General features: G+C 37.2%; 1 protein-coding gene across 2 annotated transcripts in view; it reads right to left on the bottom strand.

Annotated features, from left to right (window-relative positions):
* Window positions 1-633: 633 nt before the first annotated feature.
* Window positions 634-20,706, bottom strand: part of LOC131159440 (ribonuclease TUDOR 1-like) — a 42,297-nt gene continuing 22,224 nt past the window's right edge. For both annotated transcript variants that reach the window (XM_058114352.1, XM_058114350.1), the window contains exons 15-16: window positions 2,034-2,411; window positions 634-1,209 (exon numbers count right to left, since the gene is read on the bottom strand). In XM_058114352.1, the coding sequence (XP_057970335.1) occupies window positions 1,021-1,209; window positions 2,034-2,411 (567 nt within the window). In that variant the 3' untranslated portion in view covers window positions 634-1,020. The remainder of the gene's footprint in view (window positions 1,210-2,033; window positions 2,412-20,706) is intronic.

Genomic DNA, 20,706 nt, shown 5'->3' on the forward strand with positions numbered 1-20,706 from the left:
GACGCGTGACAAGCAAATCTTGCTCAACCAAGTAATGAAATTTGTCATGTGTTATGTTTATCTTGGGTCTAACACATGACAAATCTCGCTACTTGGTCCAGCAAGATTATGTCAATTATTTCAAAAATTATTTTTCCAAAAGAAGTATTATTTAATATATTTTAAAAAATAAATAAATAAACAGAAAAAAAAACTCCTATGAGAGCATGGGGCAGGTCACCAAAACCTTTAAAAGACATGTGCACCAGGATTGAAGGCCATCTCTATTTTCTTTGAGGGATTGGACATGAGTTACCAGTGCCAAAGAAATCTTGATAAATTATTGCTTAATGGATACCTGAGAGAGACATAATATATATATATATATAAAACACTCAATCACCAGAGATCCATTTTCACGCTCTCAATCCTTCCCATCAGAAGGGGTTTTAGTGTTAAAACTTCTGGAGGGTTGTGTAATTTGAACTTGTGCCTGATGGTCATTTTGGTGTACTCATTTTTCAGGTTCAAATTGCATAGGTCCGAGAACGTAGCACGCTTGCATATCAAAATACAAAAACAAAAACAAAGAATCATACTCGGGCTTTGGCGGGCTGTAAAAGAAAACCTATAATTATCGCCGACTGCCAAGCATGAAAAAAGCACTTCAACTAAAAACTGTTACATGGAAGGAAGACCAAAGTAAAATCTATTACATTCCTAAACTCACAAAAATTGCAATGACGTCCCCAGACTAGGACAAGATAATCTGCGCCAAGCACAACTTATTAAGAGAGAAAAAAATTTAAAAAAAAAAACACGGAAAAAAAAAATTGTTCCCTCACCTCCCTTCAATTTTTTTCTTCTAAAATAAAAAAATAAAAAAAAATAAAACAAAATAACCTTGAGCAAGTTTAGCCCGCAACAGCATTTATTCTTTTATAACTCTAGCAACAAATCAACATGCCACTAATTAATTATGGGCTGCCGCAGTAGTCCTCTTTTTAACAACCCTCATTTCAGGAAACTTGGGGGTTAAATTCATCGCCGGGCACCAGCTTTTCTAGCTGGAGGTGCTGCATCTTCCTCATCGGACTGGATATCCCCATATTGCCACATCCCCCGCCTACTAAGCCGAGCTTCTTCCTGGAAGCTTTCCAGATTGTCAAGGGCCAATTGCCTCTCCTTCAAGTCCCATCTTTTCCGCTTTTCTAACCTAGCAAGCCCTTCCTGCAGATTTAAAAAATGGTCAGAATGCATTAGCAGTAGCAGGGAATCAAACCATTGGGAAGAAGGGGACGAGGTTAGTTTTTATGCAGTTTTGATTGTTTCTTATGCTGGATATTGAGAATGAGAGCTAATAAATTTACAGCCGTGCTCTAATATGACCATGAAGCAGTTAGTCCAGCTTCACAGCAACCACACCCCATTTTAAACAATACCCTTTTTTCTTTTCTTTTTCTTTTCCCTAAAAGCTCACATTCAAATAACCAATGCTAACCAATGCGTGATGACTAAATTGGTTCCTGAAATAAAAAATATCAGACATAGCAAGCTACCTATATAGTCTAAGCCTCCTTGATCATGGGATAAGAGCCTTTCAAAGCACCTGGGGGTGGCTCTGGTTGGGCAAATCTCATTCAAAAAGCAAACACGATTTCATTTCCCAATGATTCCTTGATTCCTGAATCTTATTTAGCATCCACCCATAAACTTGGACAACCCATGGAAAAAAGACTGCACTAGTTGTTTGTCCGTATAATTAAAAATCATTTTCTTTGTTTCCTAAGGGGTCCTTGCACAAATATAATTATGTAGGCAGGCCTTGCATTTACTGAGGTTCTATGCATGATTCATCAGACTGCAGTTTGAATCAGAAGTTATTTCATATGTAAATCCTCCATTAGCATGGTGCCCAAAACTTAGCGTGTGGGGAATAGTTATATAGCAATTCAACAAGATGGAAGCAGTTGATAAAAGCTTGTACACATGGATAAAGTGATGGGAATGAATAAAAGACTTGTAACCACATGGAAAAAGTTAGAAGTTCAAACCTTCAGCATGGCAGCATTTATACTGTCTTCATTTTCAACACCTGACAAAGTAACAAATAAAATTGTCCCAGTTCCCTGCCCCTTCACTTTTCCTCCTGAAGTATCCCTTTCCTCAACCACAGCCCTGAGTTCTTTTGAACTGTTTAGTGTGATTTCAGACAAAAACTCAGCCGCTTCTTGACCAAAATCCTCCTCCAAGCTTGGAACTTTTATGAATGCAAGGCTGCATAGCTGAGCAATGGCAGCTGCAGAGGACACTGAAGGATCAAGAGGCCGTAGCTCGCTATAAGGAACAGCTTCTTGATTTCCATAGTCAATGTAGAACACTTCAAACTTATCATGTGGGGATTCAACAGCTCCTCGAGGCGCATTCACAATCTTTACATGGAAAATAATAAAGATCAGAATTAGGGGAGAATGTGAAGAAGATGCATTTTGTAAAATAACTTAAAAGAAAATTGTTTTCAATGATTTACAGGAAAAAAAAAGTTCATTGTTATAACTTGAATGGCTATTGAATCATGTCTAGCATTCCCATTTTCAAACCATGGGCAATAATAAAGGCATACATTCTTGAATCTCATGGGCAAATTTATGAAACATCTAGAAAACTGAGTTTCAAGACTAAGCAATTATAAAATTGAAATTTTAAAGACCAACATACTGCTAGAGCTAATTGAGATTTCTAATTATTTTCTGAGATTGCACTGAAGGACAAACAAGTTCCAAATGAAGTGAGTGTTTTGCAGTTAAACTCAGCATAAGTGCTCACCTATGCCATTATTTTTTTTTATTTTTGTTTCATCCACGAAGAGAAATTTATTTATTGTAGGATGAAGGCATCAAGCGGATACCACCCAAGTGCACTGGAAACAACAAGAAACAACACAACACCAAGGTATCGAGGAAATCAAGGATTACAAAAAAGCCCTTCACAACCAGTAAAAATCATAGTTATCCAAAGGTCCATGACAAGCCTGAAGGGGAAAACCATTTCCCTAGAAAGTTCTCCAGTTCCTCTCTCCACAACGCCCAAAAAATAGCAATGGGGGATGAGGGAAAGAGATTTTCTACCATCCTTGTTAGAGTAGATCCCTTTCCAAGCCCCATAATTTGCCCTCCACCATAGCTGCATTGACCCTCTTCTGCTTGCCCATAGAGATGGCCAAGTTCCAGATTTTGTTGGTCCAAAAACAGTGCAAAAGGATGATCCCAATTGTTTCAGCCTGCTCCAGGCATAAAAAGCACCTATTAACTAGAGGTAAGCCCTTTTTTTGGGATTTGTCAATTGTAAGAATCCTCCTGAGTCCTGACAGTTGCCTCCCACATGAAAAAAGCAACCTTTGTGGGGGCTGCAGCTTTCCATGAGTTTCCAAGGGAAATTGTCGCTACACTTACCCATCCCATTGTGTATATGCACTAAATACTCTCCATTTGGCAAAATGTGTTGGATAACTAAGGCCCAAGACGGTGAGTTTCCCAGATTATATTTTGAAATAAGATCAATGGAAATTGAAGGAATGATCACAAAAAAAAAAAAAAAATCTAGCGAGAGGCTAGACACACAAGTTTCATAATTCATGTAAATACGTCACGCACTAGCCTACTGGAAGCACACATCTAGTTTAATTCAGAAATTACTAAAGAACCATTCATGGAAGCGTGCTTCAAAATAAATGGGGTTGACACTTCTTTTCTTTTAGAAATCGATTACGTAAGTATATGGGCTGCTGCTCCACAAGGTTTGAACATCGAATTTTAATGTGCATTATTCTGCAATTTTATTGTTTTAATCATATTTTATACTATTATTTGATTTAAATATGAAAATGAGCACTTTTTAATTTGTTTTAGTTTTATAAATATTAACCAAATAGGTTGTTGGTTATTGGTTTTTGGTTTTTGTTTCTGGTTTTGATAGTAATACCAAACAGCCCCTAAGTAAATCATTCCAAGCTGTAGTTATAACATTCCAAGGTTGTTATTTTATTGTTCTAGTATGCAAGTGTCAATTATTTTGGAAAAGTGAGGTCCAGGAGAACTCATATTACGACATTCCCTGAGATAAACATGTGGCTATAATTTTCTATTCATGTCCAACTTTAGATTGACAAGATCAAAATGTGTGGCCTCAACTAAAAAAGCGCAATAGGCATGCCTTTTGTGCTAGTGCACAAGTCTCAATGTAAAATGTGTTGGCTTTTTTTCTATTTGGTATTATATTTTTGCTGTTTGGTATTTTAGACTACCCCTCAAGGGATCTTAAGCATGCATCATCTTAAGGTGAGCTTTAAGCTGAAATCGGATAGTTTAAATAGTGAATGAAATTGCAATGGTTTAGAATGCACAATGATTGCATTAGAAAGAAAATGCAGTGACCAAGACCAGAATCAGTGACCAAAAGACCATTTAACTCCCCATTAGATACTAGAATTTTGAAGTCTTCACAGATATTGATTGGAAGATGTAGATGATGCGGAGATCTACAAATGCTTTTCTTGATACGGATCCTAATAGATTTCCATATTACTGTCTCCACCTGATCCAATTCTTGATATGCATCTCAACACACTATTCATTCGTCCCTTTTTCTCTACTATTTTCTTGTCCCCTAGGGACATCCCAATGATTAAACGTTGGGGCTTCCATGCGGAAGGCCTTGGGTTCTAACCTTGGGAGTGGAAAGGGTTGTGAGACATGAGACGGCTACATCTTGTTTTTTTTTTTTTTAAATCAGTAAAGATGGTATATGCTAGGAAGGCATCAAAGGAGATGCCAACCCAAAGTACAAGAAATCAACCAACCTGACAGGGGCCACAAAAAAATAAAATTACATAGAACTCATTTGCTGCAAGTCCACTATGCCAACTAGAAACCGCAGTAAACCACAGCTCTTTGCTTCAACTATTGCTTTGTGATTGAATTTTTAAAAACTCTTCTGTTCCCCTCTTTCTGAGCACACAAGAAAATTGCAAGAGGAATGGCTACCTCCTGCTGTGCAGCCCAAGCCTAGTGTGGGCCTTGACCCCAAAAAAAAACATTTACTACACAAGTTAAAGTTGGAGTCAAGACCATTGCTTCTTGCTCCCTGCTTCCTATGATCTGCAATTGTGACAATCCACAAAAGCCTAAACACTTAAAATTGGAGAAAACCCACATTAATTCGCTTCATTTCTAAAATAATCGAGCTTATTTAACCCTAATACATCATAGTCATTTATAATTCTCCATATTTAAAAAATAAACCCCACTAAAAGAATCCAAAATATCCCTTTAACTAATTAAACTTGAATCTAATGGGTCCATGATTTCACAAGCCCCTTGATCCTATTCTTTGCAGTTGGGCCTCCAAAGAGGATAATATCCCTTCATGCTACGGGCTTCTTGTATTAACTCTCCTCAGTTGGAAAGAACATAATATAACTTTGTCAAGTTAAGTTTGAGGACCATGGGAATTGTTGTTGTTGTTGGTACCCATTTTTGTCCGGGCTTAATCGGGGCCTCAATTTCTAAATCCTTGGGAATTAGCATGTTGTCATGAGTCTATAAAGCCCAAAACCAACTAATTTGGTTTATTTATATTGAATGTGGGCAAGAACTAAGTCTAGATTCATTCTTCTAGCAAATTAGTTAAAAAAAAACATCATTTTAAATGCACTTTGCGAAAGCCTAAGCTTTGTGGCTCAAAAAACCCTGACCTTAGCTCTTTATAGAGGAGCTAGGGAGAAGGTTTAGGAGGTTCCCAAGGTGGGAGCACACATTCAAAGCAAGAAAGGGGAAGAAGACAACCCCTAAAGAAAAGCTTGGCAAACACAACAAGCACTAGGAGGAGTTGGCATGGTCTTAAATTGCGTAACGGTCACAGGTGCTGCATGACGTGGGAGATGCGGACGTTACATAACAGGAAGCAGTCGTGGTGGCCGTGAATTATTTTCATGCATGCACAACCATGTCAAAATTGAAGAATAGGCATGGAATCTTTTAAAACATGATTTTTAATGAATTTTGACCACTTTTATTCAACAAACAAACACTTTTTAATATGCAACATGATTTTTATACTAATTTTCATGCATTGTTTATAGGAAAAGTCATTTTTTTATGCTTCCCACTACTTTAATGATTAAAAAATTTGGAAATGTTATTGAAAAGGAAAATTAATTAGAGACATAAAATGAGTCAATATACAATTATACATACACAATAAATTCATTAGTATCATTATATGAAATAGTTAAATTATAGCTCCATATAATTTTATCATTTTCTAGAAATTTAATTTTAAAATTTTACTAGTCAAAATAACAATAAGTCAATAAAAAAGCAAGCATAAAAAATTGGGACATTAGGGGTTAGGCAATTTAGGCCCATTATGCAATTTAAGACTAAATAGATAATAGTTTCATTGTATTAAAATAATTAATAGTTACATATTCTTTTGTATTTTCTAGGAATTTTAATTTTTAAATTCTAATATTCAAAATATCAATAACTAAATATAGCAATTTAGGCCCATTAAGCAAATTAATTAGTTAATCTATAAGCGTATAAAATTAGCAATTAAGAAGTTAAGTAACTAAGTACTAAGTAGTAAGTGGAAATAGTTATAAACATTGCATATGCGTGATTCTATACTCATATCTACCCAAATCACTTCCAAACAGCAACAAATTTCTACCCAAATGCATAAAATTTCATAGGGAAGTGGATGCAGTAGATCACCTTCGTATGGCGACTTCAAGCAAAAATTTCTGTTTTGGCAGCCATAGATCACTGCATCTAAGCCAGATGACCTTTGGGAGAGAGAGAATTGCAGCAAAATTCAGAAAAATCAGGAACAAATGATGTATTTTTCAGTATATAGGGCTGTCGACAGGGGATGATGGTGTAACGAAATCCAAATGGCCGTTATGGCCCGTTACGGAAGGGTAATGGCCATTACGGCCATCATTTTTTTTTTTTTTTTCACCGCTTACGGAAGGGTAATGGCCATTACGGCCATCATTTTTTTTTTTTTTTTTCACCACTATAGCAGTCCATATCAATATTGGACCCTTGAAGTTCCGTTATGTAACAGCCGTTATTTAAAATCATGCTAGGTGTCACGGGTTGACTATTTTCACACCTTTGTGAAAGGGTCGTGCGACACTAGCTAAAGCACTTTTGCTTAACTAGCCAACCTATCGTTTACATTCATCCACGAAACACTTTCATTAGCATTCAATCAAATAGCAATGGGAACAGTAAGCATTCATGAAACCAGTGGCAAGCAAGCAGTAAAATCATGCTAGGTGTCACGGGTTGACTATTTTCACACCTTTGTGAAAGGGCCGTGCGACGCTAGCTAAAGCACTCTTGCTTAACTAGCCAACCTATCGTTTACCAACATTCATCCACGAAACACTTTCATTAGCATCCAATCAAATAGCAATGGAAACAGTAAACATTCATGAAACCAGTGGCAAGCAAGCAATAAACATTGAATCTACGCAATTCATTAACAACACCTCCGTTGACAATGTGCATCTAGCGAGGGAGGCAAGTAGGCCAAACACGCTGACAATGGAGGTGTTGTTAATGAATTGCGTAGATTCAATGTATACTGCTTGCTAGCCACTGCTTTCATGAGTGCTTACTGTTTCTACTGTCATTTGATTGAATGCTAATGAAAGTGTTTCATGGATGAATGTTGGTAAACAATAGACCGGCTAGTTAAGCAAGAGTGCTTTAACTAGCGCCGCACGGCCCTCTCACAAAGGTGTGAAAATAGTCGGCCGTGACACTTGGTATTAGAGCAACGGTTCAGCTACTACGAGAATTCAGTTACCTTCGTTGTGGGATTTGGAAAGCTTTGGTAAGTAACCATGGCACCAAACAATGCTAATAGGATTAGCGTGCTGGAAGCATAGGCTGAAGTAACAACCAACACTGTGGCCGCAGAGGTAGCCCAAATGAGGGAACTTGTTGATGAAGTGATGGGATCACAAAAACATCAAGCAAGTTTAATAGCGACATGTCAGAGGACTTTCGCCATACAATGGAAACTTTGCAGGCTCGGATGGTTGATCTGGATGCAAAGATGAATCTAATGGTTCTTGCTATGGAGAACTCCAACATTCCGGGAGTTAGCAAGACCAAAGTACTAGAACACAAGACGTATAGGGGTGCCTGTGATCCCAAGGAGTTTGAGAACTTCTTGTCTGATGTGGAGCAATACTTTAGTGTTGTGAGGATGGTCTCAAAACAGGTGAAGGTAGATACTGCGACCATGTACTTGGTTGGTGACACCAAACTGTGGTGGCGTACCAAGTAAAACGAAATTGAAACTGGACGATGTGTAGTGGATAGTTGGGCATACTTGAAGAGAGAGCTCAAGGCCCAATTCTTTCCTGAGAATGTTGAGTATAATGCAAGGAAAAAGCTGAGAGACCGCATACTGGGTCAATCAAGGAATATTTGAAACAATTTTTTTCTTTAATGTTGGATATCTGGGACATGTAGGAGAAGGACAAGTTGTTCTATTTTCTAGAGGAGACGAAACCATGGGCAAGAACTGAATTTCATAGGCAAAGAGTTCAAGACTTGTCTACTGCAGAACGCTTGATTGACTACGCTGTCGATAATCCAGCTTCGTCCAAAGGGTTTCGTGTCGAGGGAAACTGTGAATAGTCTTTCAAGAAAGGCAAACCCAAAAGTGGGGGAGCCGAATATAAAGAATCAACCTCAAAGGAAGCTTCGTCATCTAGAGGATTCAACACACCCAATGGAAGGGGGAAGAGTAAAATCCCGTGCTACTTGTGTGGAGGTCCTCACAAAATGAAGTGTCAACACAAGGAATTACTCAATGCCTTACAATCTTCCACTTCGGGACAAGTGATGGAAAGCGAGGAGGAAGAGGATGATGCCCCAAGAGTGGGAGTTGCGTTCCTTTCTTGGCCTTGCCAGCTATTACAGTAAGTTCGTTAAAGGTTATTCGCGAAGAATGACTCTAATGACAGGACTATTGGAGCAGAGGTATTATTGGCTGCACATGTGTGATAATGTGGTAGATTATACCCATATTTGTCTCACTTGCCAACAAGACAAGGGGGAGCGGAGGAAGTATGGTACGTTCATGGCTGCACCAAAGTACTATTTGGTAAAGGAGACAACACAATTGTTCCTTGTGAATGTAGTGAAACATTAGGGTGTTGCCCAAGTTATTGTTTGTGACCGAGACTTAATGTTCACTGACAACCTCTTGATAGAATTTTTCAAGATATTCAAGTCACATCTTGACATCTCTTCGAGTTCTCACCGACAGACAAACGGACAAACGGAGAGATTTAAAGAGCTACTGAAAGGGTACTTGCGCCATTTTTCCAACGACAACCAGAAGAATGGGGTGCAACCACTTGATGTGGCTCCGTTCTGTGTCAATGCCCAAAGGAGCTCAACAACCAAAAAGAGCCCTTTTGAGCTTGTTACAGGCCAGCAGCCGTTGTTACCTCACACAATGGGCGAGTTGTACAGAGGAAAAAGTCACAGGGCGTACATCTTCACTAGAGAATGGAGACAAAATGCAAAGTTTGCCCGAGCCTATATAGAGAAAGCGTCTAAGAAGATGAAGAAGTGGACAGATCAAGGGGGAAGACTGCAGCACTTCAACTGGATGAAAGTGCACCATGTGTTTCATGTCAGTTGCCTCAAGCCGTTCAACACCAACATCAATGATCTGAGCAGAAGTCAGTTAAACAGAGCAGAGTTGAAGATAGTGCAACTTGACAGACGTGAAGTTGAAGAGATCCTTGTAGACAGAGAGTTCATAACCTCAAGGAAGAAGCGGCAGAAGTTCCTAGTGAAGTGGAAAGGTCATGGTGATAAAGAAATTAGCTAGATTTCTACGGAAGATATGCAACCATTCGTGGACAAAGTTGAAGTGTACCTACCACCAAAGTCTATGAGGACGTTGACCACATAAGTGGGGGAATGTCACGAGCTAAGCTTGCTCAGGCATTATGCTTGCCTGTGACCGTTTGTCTCATGTGCTTGGGATGGGTTTCCATCATATAAATACTAGTGTAGGGTTATCTGCTCTTTGTATGCCAAATAAGACAGTATGACTCTTCGGTCACTTTGATGTTTCCTAATACCAGGATGATAATTACATAAAATCCTCTTTAGGGGAGGGTGAGTGTCATCAATCATTGTAAAACTCACTAGCTATTGTCAACATGTTTAGCCTACTTGCCTCCCTTGCTACGCATACAATGTCAATGGAGGTGTTGTTAATGAATTGCGTAGATTCAATGTTTACTGCTTGCTTGCCACTGCTTTCATGATTGCTTACTGTTTCCGCTGCCATTTGATTGAATGCTAATGAAAGTGTTCCATGGATGAATGTTGGTAACTAATAGGCCGGTTAGTTAAGCAAGAGTGCTTTAACTAGCAATGCATGACCCTTTCACAAAGGTGTGAAAATAGTCGGCCCGTGACACTAAGGCATGACATATTGAGGGAGAAATCTTGGCTGTTCTTAGGGATTTTTGAGAAGTATATTCCTAAACTCTATTGTAAGGTATGTTTTATGATGCTTTAGTTGTTCTTGTGTAATTGCAGTTATATGTTGCATGTTTGTCTTGGGTTTGGTATGGACTAGAATGTTGAGTTGTCATGGGTTGTTCAAGATCACGTTTCTAGGCCATGCATTATCTTTTTTCCCTCTCCTTTCTTGTTCTTGTATTTCTGTTTGACAAATTCTTTAAGGAGAAGATGTTGAAGCTTTGTTCAAATTAATGAGCACAATTGGAGGATTGATTGATCATTCCAAAGCTTCGTGTGTATACAGATGCATGGGAATCACCTAGAATTTTGTTCTAGAGTGAGGTTCATGTTAATGGATGTAATGGATAAGAAAATCTTGAGTGGCAGCAGGCAAAGAGACTGCAGTCTAGAGAAGATAAAGAGGAGGGGAGCAGAGTCTCAATAGCACCCAGTTGGTGATAAAGCAAGCTTGTGGACAGGAACCATGGTCATACTTGCAATCTTGCATGAACACAGAGGGTGAAGGAAAACATCCATGCAAGCTAACGGGAGATAGGCCTGGCCAAACCCCATAGGGAACCTCCAGTCGCTGCTTGGAGCCCAGAAGGTCCCAACAATGGCTAGGAGGTCATTGAGGACAGATGCACTGATAAAGTACAAAAGTAAGCGAAAAGAGGGCGGCTGGTGATGGGTGTTCACTGATGGTCGCCAACGGAGGTCAACCCAGATCATGCAGCGATGCTGCCTGCAGCAGGTCTCTTGCTGAAACTCTAGGCCCAAGATGGCGAAGAAGATGACATGTGGGGTGACCCTCCGTGCACACGTGCGATGTTTTTTTACTTTTCGGCTATTCGTTTATTCATTATTTCATTTTTTTAATCAGAAAAAATAAACATAACAAATAATATTTAAAAATATTTGGTTTCTTTTTAATTATCATCATCGTCATCATCTTCATCAATATCATAATCATTATTATTATTGAGCTAAATCCCAAAAAATGAAAAATATTAAAAAAATCAAAAGATGTTACAATGATGATGATGATGCTTATTATTACAGGGATTACTCAAAATTTTCAGAAAAAAAAAAATATCTAAAAATATATTAGGAAATTAGAGTATTATATTAATCTTTATTATTGAAATTAACTTTGTATTTATTGCCTCCCAAAAATAATACAAAGTTGGGGGAAGTGGGGAGGGTATTTTAATAAAAAAATTTTACTCTGGTTCTAAGTTGTTCTTAGGGTTTTAGGTTTTCTTCTCTACGTAGTTGTAGGTTAGGGTTACTAATTTGAAAAAATGTTTCCTCTGTAAAAAAAAAAATTGAATTTTTAGCTTCCTTAATCTCTTTCTTTAACTTGCTTTAGGAAATTTAAGATTTTGAGAATTAGGAACATCATCACTTTTTGGATTATATTATTATTCTTATGTTTGCTTGATGTAGTACGTCTTCTAGGATTTCTAGAGGTGAGGAAAGCCCTATCAATATTTAATGGGAGGTAACCTAAATTCAAAAAAGTAAGAATCTATTTTTATACTTGATCTACGTTTGAAATTCAGGAAGTTATCATTGTATCATTCATGTGATGTGTGTATAACTTCTCCTGGTATAATTATACTCCTGTATGTAACTTTGATTATGCGGACCGTCACTACCAATTCCATGAACCTAGGTTCAGCTAGAGATCAATCAATTGATAGTTATTAGGTGATCTAACGATTATAACCGCACATAGGGTGAATGAAGGGTTAGTGGCAATTCTGCAGAATCTAAACACAAATAAAGACTACAAAATCTTTTTAGGATCGCTATATCCCTATCAAGGTGTCAGATCCCCAATCTACACTTTTTGATAGCTGTGCTTCACAAGGAAACAAATGTTAGCCCTTACGAGATCTTAGGAATGGAGGTGTAGCAATTTTAATTTGAGTTGAAGAAAAGGGAAAGAAGTGTGATCTGAGGATGACTATGGCGCTTGCACATGCACAAACACACACACACACACACACAGTTGGATTGATGCTAGCTAATGTGAACCCTTATATGAAACCACTATGGCTGCACCAAATGGATGTGACTTGAGTGAATGTCACATAACACCATTTTAATGAAACCAACAATCCTATAGGTAAGCAAGCATTAGTCATTCACCTTCATGTCACTTCGAATTTTAGTCATAAGATCAACTGCCTGAATTTTCTCTATAACTGCCATGGGTTAGTTGAGGCACTGTGCTAAAAAATAAAAAATCCTAGGCACTTCAAACCTAACTGTTGCCTAGACCTTGGAGGTTAATCGGGATCCTCTTGAATCTTAGAATGAGCAGCAAACTAAACAACTATTCTCAATCAATCAACTTGTTTGTTTTGCACAACACCGCTTGTAGTTTTCCAAACCAAGTTGCAACTTGACCTACATCCCCAACTATAATAAACAACCATGATCCTATATCTCATCCCCTGACCTACTTTCTCCATAATGGCCCTTCCAAAATAGTTCATGTTTCTTAATCCACTAAATTCAAGTTACCTTCAATTTGGGTCAGCCAAATATAACCTCCAAACCCTAGTCATGTCATACCATTAGAAATAATTTTCCAAATGCTATACCCAGTCTACAAACTCATTAGGAGGGCCACTTGTGGTTCATGCGTGTGAATAAGCAATCCCATGACCTAATTTCTCCATAATGACCCTTCCAAAATAGTTCTTGTTTTTCAATCCACCAAATTCAAGTTAACTTTAAATTTGGGACAGCCAGATATAATTCCAAACCCTAGTATTAGAAATAATTTTCCACACGCTAAACCTAGTCTACAAAAACATTAGGAGGGCAATCTATGGTCGATGGGTGTGACTAGGCACAAGGAGTACAGACACAATGACCTGAGGGAAGGAAACCTCACCAAGGAGCGGCAAGGCACTTGCACACCAAGTGCAATGCTGTTTTAAGGTGCACCTCATCCATTTGAATAGTTCTTATTTTCTTTTCTCATTTAATCCAGCCTCCCAATGTGTGTGTGTATGATGAAAGCAAAAAAATGCAAGTAAAAAGGGATTGTTTCTTTTATTACTTATAATACTCTTTCTCCTCCTCCTCCTCCTCCTTGTGTAAAAAATGCTCTCTTGACCAAATATTCACTCAGGTGTCCCCTACAAGCAACACATTGTACTTACACCACCCAAGTGCATCAAAAAATGGATAGGGGTAGACAAGATCATGTCATTCTAGACAAGAGAGGGCTAAGAAGACAGGAAACTAGGATTAGATTAGCAGCTTGGAATACAAAGACATGAGTAAAAGCATGGAGATAGTGGATACTATAATCAGCAGAAAAAATAACTTAATTAACCTTCAAGAGATGAAATGTATAGGAAATGAAACTAGAGAAATTGAAAAATTAAGATTTAAACTTTGGTACACTAGAAAAAGAAAACATAAAAATGTGGGGAGAATCATACCTAAAAGATAATTTAGTAGATGTTAAAAGAATAGAGGATATGATCACAAAAATTAAGAAAGCTCTTTTTTCTTTTTCTTTTTTTTGACAAAAAAGGAAATTTATTAGGAGAGATAAGAATGTAAAATACCATCACTTGTTTTTTTTTACAAACGAAGAAATTTATTAGGAGAGCTAAGAATGTAAAATACTAAAGATAGCTCTAAGCCAAGAGATGATAAATGTCTCTAGTGCATATGTTCCCCAACTAGTCTTAGTAAAAAAGCTGAAAGACAAATTTGAGAAGATATTGAAAGTATTTTATAAGGGATACGATGGTCAAAAAGGCATTCATAGGAGCTTATTTGGATGGACACATTGGAAAGAACAATGTAGGTTATAAGAGGATACATGGAAGCCATCGGTATGAAGATAAAAATGAGTTCGGTGAGAAGATTTTAGATTTTGTCGTGTCCTCCTATTTGGTTATATTGAATACCTACTTCATAAAAAGAGAAGAACACTTAACCATGAAGGGGGATCGTCTATCATATTAGGATTATAAAATTATCTTAGGTGAAAGTTTGACTACACAACACAGTCTTAGTATTAGATGTATATACTGAAAAATTGAAGAGAAAGAGCAACATAACTCAATGCAAAAGGACTTGATGGTACAACTTGAAGTGAGAAAATATAATAAAAGTCAAAGATAAAGCGATCAAAGAGAGTGATTGGATAACAGGGGATAAGGTACACGCGAACACATTATAGAATAGAATGGCTAACTACTTTACATGAGTCCAAAGGAAGATACTTGGGCAACAAAGAAAGTTGGGTGGGATCATGGTGTCCAAAGCCGTTAAGACAAAAAGAAACTGGCATAAAATATGGCAAAGTTGAAGGAATACAAAAAACCTTGAAAAGTATAAAGAGGCAAGAAAAAGGGACTTATATGCAGTTTTTATTGACCTAGAGAAAGTCTATGATAGAGTACCTAGGGAAGTTCTTTAGTGGGATTTAGAAAGGAGGGAGTATAAAACATATACAAAGATCATTAAGGATATGTACCATGGAATAATGACTAACGTTAGGATTGTAGGAGGGGCGTACAAAGAATTTCCAATCAATAAGATTACATCAAGGTTCTATTACGAGCCCTTATCTATTTGCTTTAATGATTGATGAACTCACTAGGTATATCCAAAATGAGATCCCTTAGTGCATGTTGATTGCAGAAGATATTGTTTTGATTGATGAAATTAGGAGTGGAGTGCAATTTTAAGTTAGGACTTAGGAGAACCACCTTAGAGTCTTAAAGGTTTTAGGATAAGCAGAAATACGACAGAATATATAAAATGTAATTTCGATAACGAAAGGAGTAGTAGATTTCGCTACCTTGGATCTATTATGCAAGCAAAAGTAGAAATTGAAGATGATATGATACATAGACTTAAAGCAGGATGGGTAAAATCAGGGAGCGCATTAGGGGTGTTGTGTGATTCTACCCTTAATATTAAAAGGAAAGTTATAAGATAGCTATAAGGCCAGCCATGCTTTAGGGATTCAAAATGTTGGGCTAGTAGCAACATGTACAAAAAGTAAACGTTGTCGAAATGCGAGGCATTTGAAATGCAAGCCAAGCAATGCACCTGTTAGAAGGAGTGAGTTATTATTTCTAGTATTAAAAGGGGTAAAGTAGAACTAAAATAACCCAAAATAAGGTAGTGAGGAAAGACTTAATAGCCCTTAAGCTGGCAAAGTTAAATGCCCTTAATTAAGTGAAGTGACAGAAAAGGATTCATGTGGTCGACCGCACCTAGTGGGACTTAAGGCTTATTATTGTTGTTCTTGTTGTGTGCAAAGTTTTCCCTATACCATGGATTCTTAATTTGTAAAAACAACACTAACCATCTTTGTCAAAAACTTGGAATCTCCTTCTGCACCAAAATTATTCCCAATTTATCCACCCTTCAACCTAGGATACAAGCCTCGATAAGATATGCAAGTTAGGCATGTCATTGATGATTGTAACCCACTTATTCCGTTGAAATCTCAAAAGATCTTGGATACACACCTCTATGTCATAGGGAGCCATTTGGAGGAGAGTCCTTTCTTGTCTTTAGAACTATTAGAAAATGAGAAGATAACCTGGAAGCCCATGAACTAAAAGAAGTGCTAGATTTAGCCCTAGTTAACTCTAGAGATGAGAAAATCAAGTTAAGGAAAGGGGATTCAGGGGATAGTAAAAAGGCCGAGAAACTTTGGAGAGAGTTGGGAAGGTTGGCTTCATTGGTTAAATACGACAAGGGTGGTAAGTTATTCAAGCCCCTCTTTTGTGTAAATTGAAGATCCTTCCTTGGAATGTTAGAGGTCTAGGTAGTCAAGGCAAAAGGAGAGTAATTGAGGAGCTTGTCGAAGGCCACCCCTTATATATTGTCTAGGAAAATAAGTTGACGGAAGTTGATTCCTTTATGATTAGGAGTTTTAGGGACAGTAGACATACAAGATTGGGAGCGACTTTCCTTGAAGAGCTTGTAGATGTTTTTAGTTTTCGTAACCCTTAGTGATTGTTTAATGGAAAACTTTAATGTGTCTCGTAGCTTTAGAGAGATCCTAGGGAACCCTAGGACCTCCACAAGTATGATAAAGTCTAACTTCTTTATCTGGTATTGTAGGCGTAGAGATATCCTATTGAAACGGTAGTTTCACCAGGAGCTTACATTCTATTTACAAATGAGTGGGACATGAGCTTCCTCATCTCTTTCAACAAATTCTCCCTAGACCCACTTTAAACCATTGCCCTCTCCTTCCTTTTGGAGTTTAACCCTATGAATTAGGGCCCACACATTTCCATTTTGAGAACATGTGGCTAACTCATCCATCCTTTAGGGAGAGAGTCAGATGTTGGTGGAGCAAGTGTCAAGTGGATGGGTGGGGGAGCATTAAATTCATGAAGAAGCTAAAATTCCTGAAATCTAAATTGAAAGATTGGAATAAAAAGACTACTGGAAATGTCACAAATGTAAAAAATAGTATCCTCTCTAAAACTGTTGGATTGGATAGGTTAGAAGAGTGGCTTTCTCAAGGAGGAGGATACTAGTAGGAGGCCAATCTCAGTAATGAGTTTCCTTTTATTAAGAGAGGACATGTGTTGGCATCAAAATTTGAGGGCAAAATGAGTGGAGGGGGACTATAATTCTAATTATTTAAATATGGTGGCAAGTGGGGGGAGGAGGAAGGATACATCAAGGATTTGATCTTAGACTTTGGCCAAGTGGTGGGGGGTCAATCTCATATTGCACTTGAGATTACAAATTTCTATAGAATTCTACCTCTTGAGGAGAATCCAAATAGATTGATGGTGGAAGTCTTGGATTGGAGTCCCATCCAAGAGAAATATGTTTGATGGCAGGAAAGACCTTTTGAGGTTGAAGATATTAGAAAATCATATTTGGCATGTGCAGAGATAAGATTCCCAAACCCAACGACTTCTTGATTCCATTCTTTTAGGATAATTGGGAAGTGTTGGAAGTTCATATCCTAAATTTTTTTTTCATGAATTCCATTGCAATGGGTGTTGTCAATACTAGTCCAAATGATCAACCTATAGAGTGGTTTAGGGCCTTTAGGAGTCGTTTAGTTTGTAGCATCATAAATATTCCTTTGGAACAACAAAAAGGGTGCTTGTCTCATGGGAATATTTTTGTTTGGCTAGCATTGTAAGATTCCCAAGAATGAACATAAGATTCCCATTTAAATTTTGATTCAACATGGGAATCCTAGCATGTATTTTTAGAAGATGGCCATTATACCCTTGACATGTATGCAACTAATATATGAAGAACAATTATATTTTTCAACCTAAAAACCTGCTAAAAATACATAATTAAATATGCATCCTAAAATATTCAAAAATAAATAAATTTAAAACAATTAACACTAAATAACTGATTAATAGAAATAATTGAGGGCAATATATGTCTAAACATTAACTATTATATTATATTTTTATAAGAAATAATATTAATATTACTTTATTTAATAAATCACAAATTTCAATTAAAATGTAAATTAACATAAACATTTACATTTTTAATATACATTTGTGAATAATATATTATATTTAATTAACATTTTAAAAATATTTTTTAACTAAAAATTTTAATATTTATACATTTAAAATTTTTACTTTTATTTTATATTTTAGATTATAGTAATAGAGTGTGATAGGATGCCCATATTTCATGAAAATTTTTTAATTCCCAAGAATGTGAACATCCCTGCCACATCAAATTCCCATGCTTAAATAGGCGCGGGAATGAGATGTCATGGGCATCACCTTCCAGGAAATGTTGAAAGATGTTGCAAACCAAATGCTCTCTCGTCTTAGACAAGGGGGTCCACTCTCCCCATTCAACTTCACCCTAGCTGTTAGCACCCTTAGTAGGATGCTTCTACACACTCAAGAGTAGGGGATCCATTGAGGTTTGCATGTGGGGAGGACTGGAGTGGTTGACGGCCCCGTCAACACCTTGCTCCTTCTCTACAACAATTTTGCAAATTTCCAAAAAAAAAAAATCTTTTTTTTTTTTTTTGCTAAAATTTGTTAGCAAATCTTGAACTTAAAACTTAACATGTCCAAGAGTGGGATAGCAGGCATCAATATAGGGAAATGGGTCCTTTAGAATTTCACATCGCTAACGGGTTGAGACTACCTTGAGTGGCCCTTATCCTATCTCAGTCTCCCTCTAGGAGGAAACCCAAACTCTAAAGCCTTCTAGGATCTTGTGCTTAATAAGGTGGCTAAAAGATTGGAGGGTTTGAAGAGGCTTATTTCCCTCTTGGGGGTCGATCCCCTCTGATTAATGCCTCTCTGCCTAACATTCTTATTTATTATCTCCCCCTTTTTAGGATTCCCTCAAAAGTAGCCAAATTGCTAGAGGTCGATGTGTGATTCCCTTTGGTCGGATTCCGAGGAGTGCAGGAGAGATCATCTAGTTAGTTGGGCCGATCCAATTCTATGGGTCTAGGCATAGGGAATGTGCAATCCAAAAACATCTTCCTTATAGGAAAATGTATTTGGAGGTTCCCTTTGGAAGTTGATTCTCTATGGCATAAGGTGATTAAGAGCAAGTATGGGACCAAATGGAACAAGTCAAAGATGAGGCAGTGGCATTACCTCTCATGTGTGTCCCTAGAAATTTGCATCCCAAGTAGTTTGTCTATTCTTTCCTCTTGTCTAGTTCAAAGTGGGTAATGGAAAAAAAAGTTCACTTTTAGGAGGATGCATGCGTTGAGGAGTCCTAGTTGTAATTGAAACTCCCTCATATCCATTGCTACATAACACTCCCATCAGTTCCTTCTTTTCTTCTGAAGGGAGTATTTATGGGATTTCCATTTCTTTTAGAATCTCAATGAAAGAGAGGTTGAAGAGCTCACTATCTAGAGGTGGGCATGGTTGGATTAACCGAACCAAAGTTTTAGTTCGCCAAAAAATGTAAACTGAAACCAAACCATTTAAAATAGTTAACCGAAATTCGATTAAAAGATTTTTGGACTAATATCCATTGGTTAACCAACCTGAACTGTAATGCATAATTTAAAATTTTAAAATCACTACAAATAATATTGTTCTTTCATAATAATCGACATATAAATTTAAAATACTCAAAATAAAAATTTGGGCATGGCTTAATCAATATAATTTTTTTTTAATTTAAATTATTAAAATTTTATATATTATTATATATTCATAGTATATCGGTTCGATTCGATTAATTGTGGTTATTGAATGGACCAAGCCAAAACCAAATCGAAACCAAAAATAAAAAAAATAAAAAATTCGAACCAAAACCAAATAGAAAAAATGGTTAACCATTTTTTTGGTTAGGTTTTTCTTGCCCACCTCTATCACTATCCTGATTTGGAGGGCTAAGGTACCTAGGAAAATTTAGGTTTTCGTCTAGACTGTGATATTGGAAAGGACTGTACATAGGATTTGCTATAGAGGAGAAGGCCACATAAAGCTCTCAGTCCAGATATTTGCTTCATGTGTTGTCATTTATGCAAGCAATGAAACAAATGCCCATATTTTTGTGGATTGCAAAGTAGAATCAAAACATTAGAATGCCCATTTTTCACTTGCGCAGGAAGAGTGGGTGGCTTTGAGAAAAGGTGGGAGATTTGTTATTGGTTAATTTTAGGGGTTTTGGGGAGAGTAGAAATGAAAGAGTTCTTTGGTTTGCAGCTGTCTTCACCATCCTTTGGACCCTGTCAATTGAGAGGGAAGATAGAATTGTAAAAATCTCCTAACTTGCTCACAATCACTATGGGGTACAACGACTTTCCTTGCTTCCCTTCGGGAGCGCTCTCTCAGATTTTTTCAGGGTTTACTGCTGTCCAACCCCATAAGAGATTGGAAGGCAGCGCTCTTTAATTGATATTTGTACTGTTTTTTCTTGTTCTTTTGTACTCCGTTATGTACTATGCTTCTTTGTTTTAATAAAATTGTCCTCTATCCAAAAAAAATACTGATCATGCATAGTTCAAATTATTCAATACTAGAACATACATTGAAAATACCCACCCTAAGCAAAAAAAAAAATGCAAAAAATAAAAATAAAAATGGAGCATCTCTATTAATATTAGGGACATCAAATTTAATTCCCCTATTATAAGTATGATCTCCTAACTCTCTTCTTT

Source organism: Malania oleifera, chromosome 7 (assembly GCF_029873635.1).
Source record: "Malania oleifera isolate guangnan ecotype guangnan chromosome 7, ASM2987363v1, whole genome shotgun sequence".
Classification (NCBI taxonomy): Eukaryota; Viridiplantae; Streptophyta; class Magnoliopsida; order Santalales; family Ximeniaceae; genus Malania; species Malania oleifera.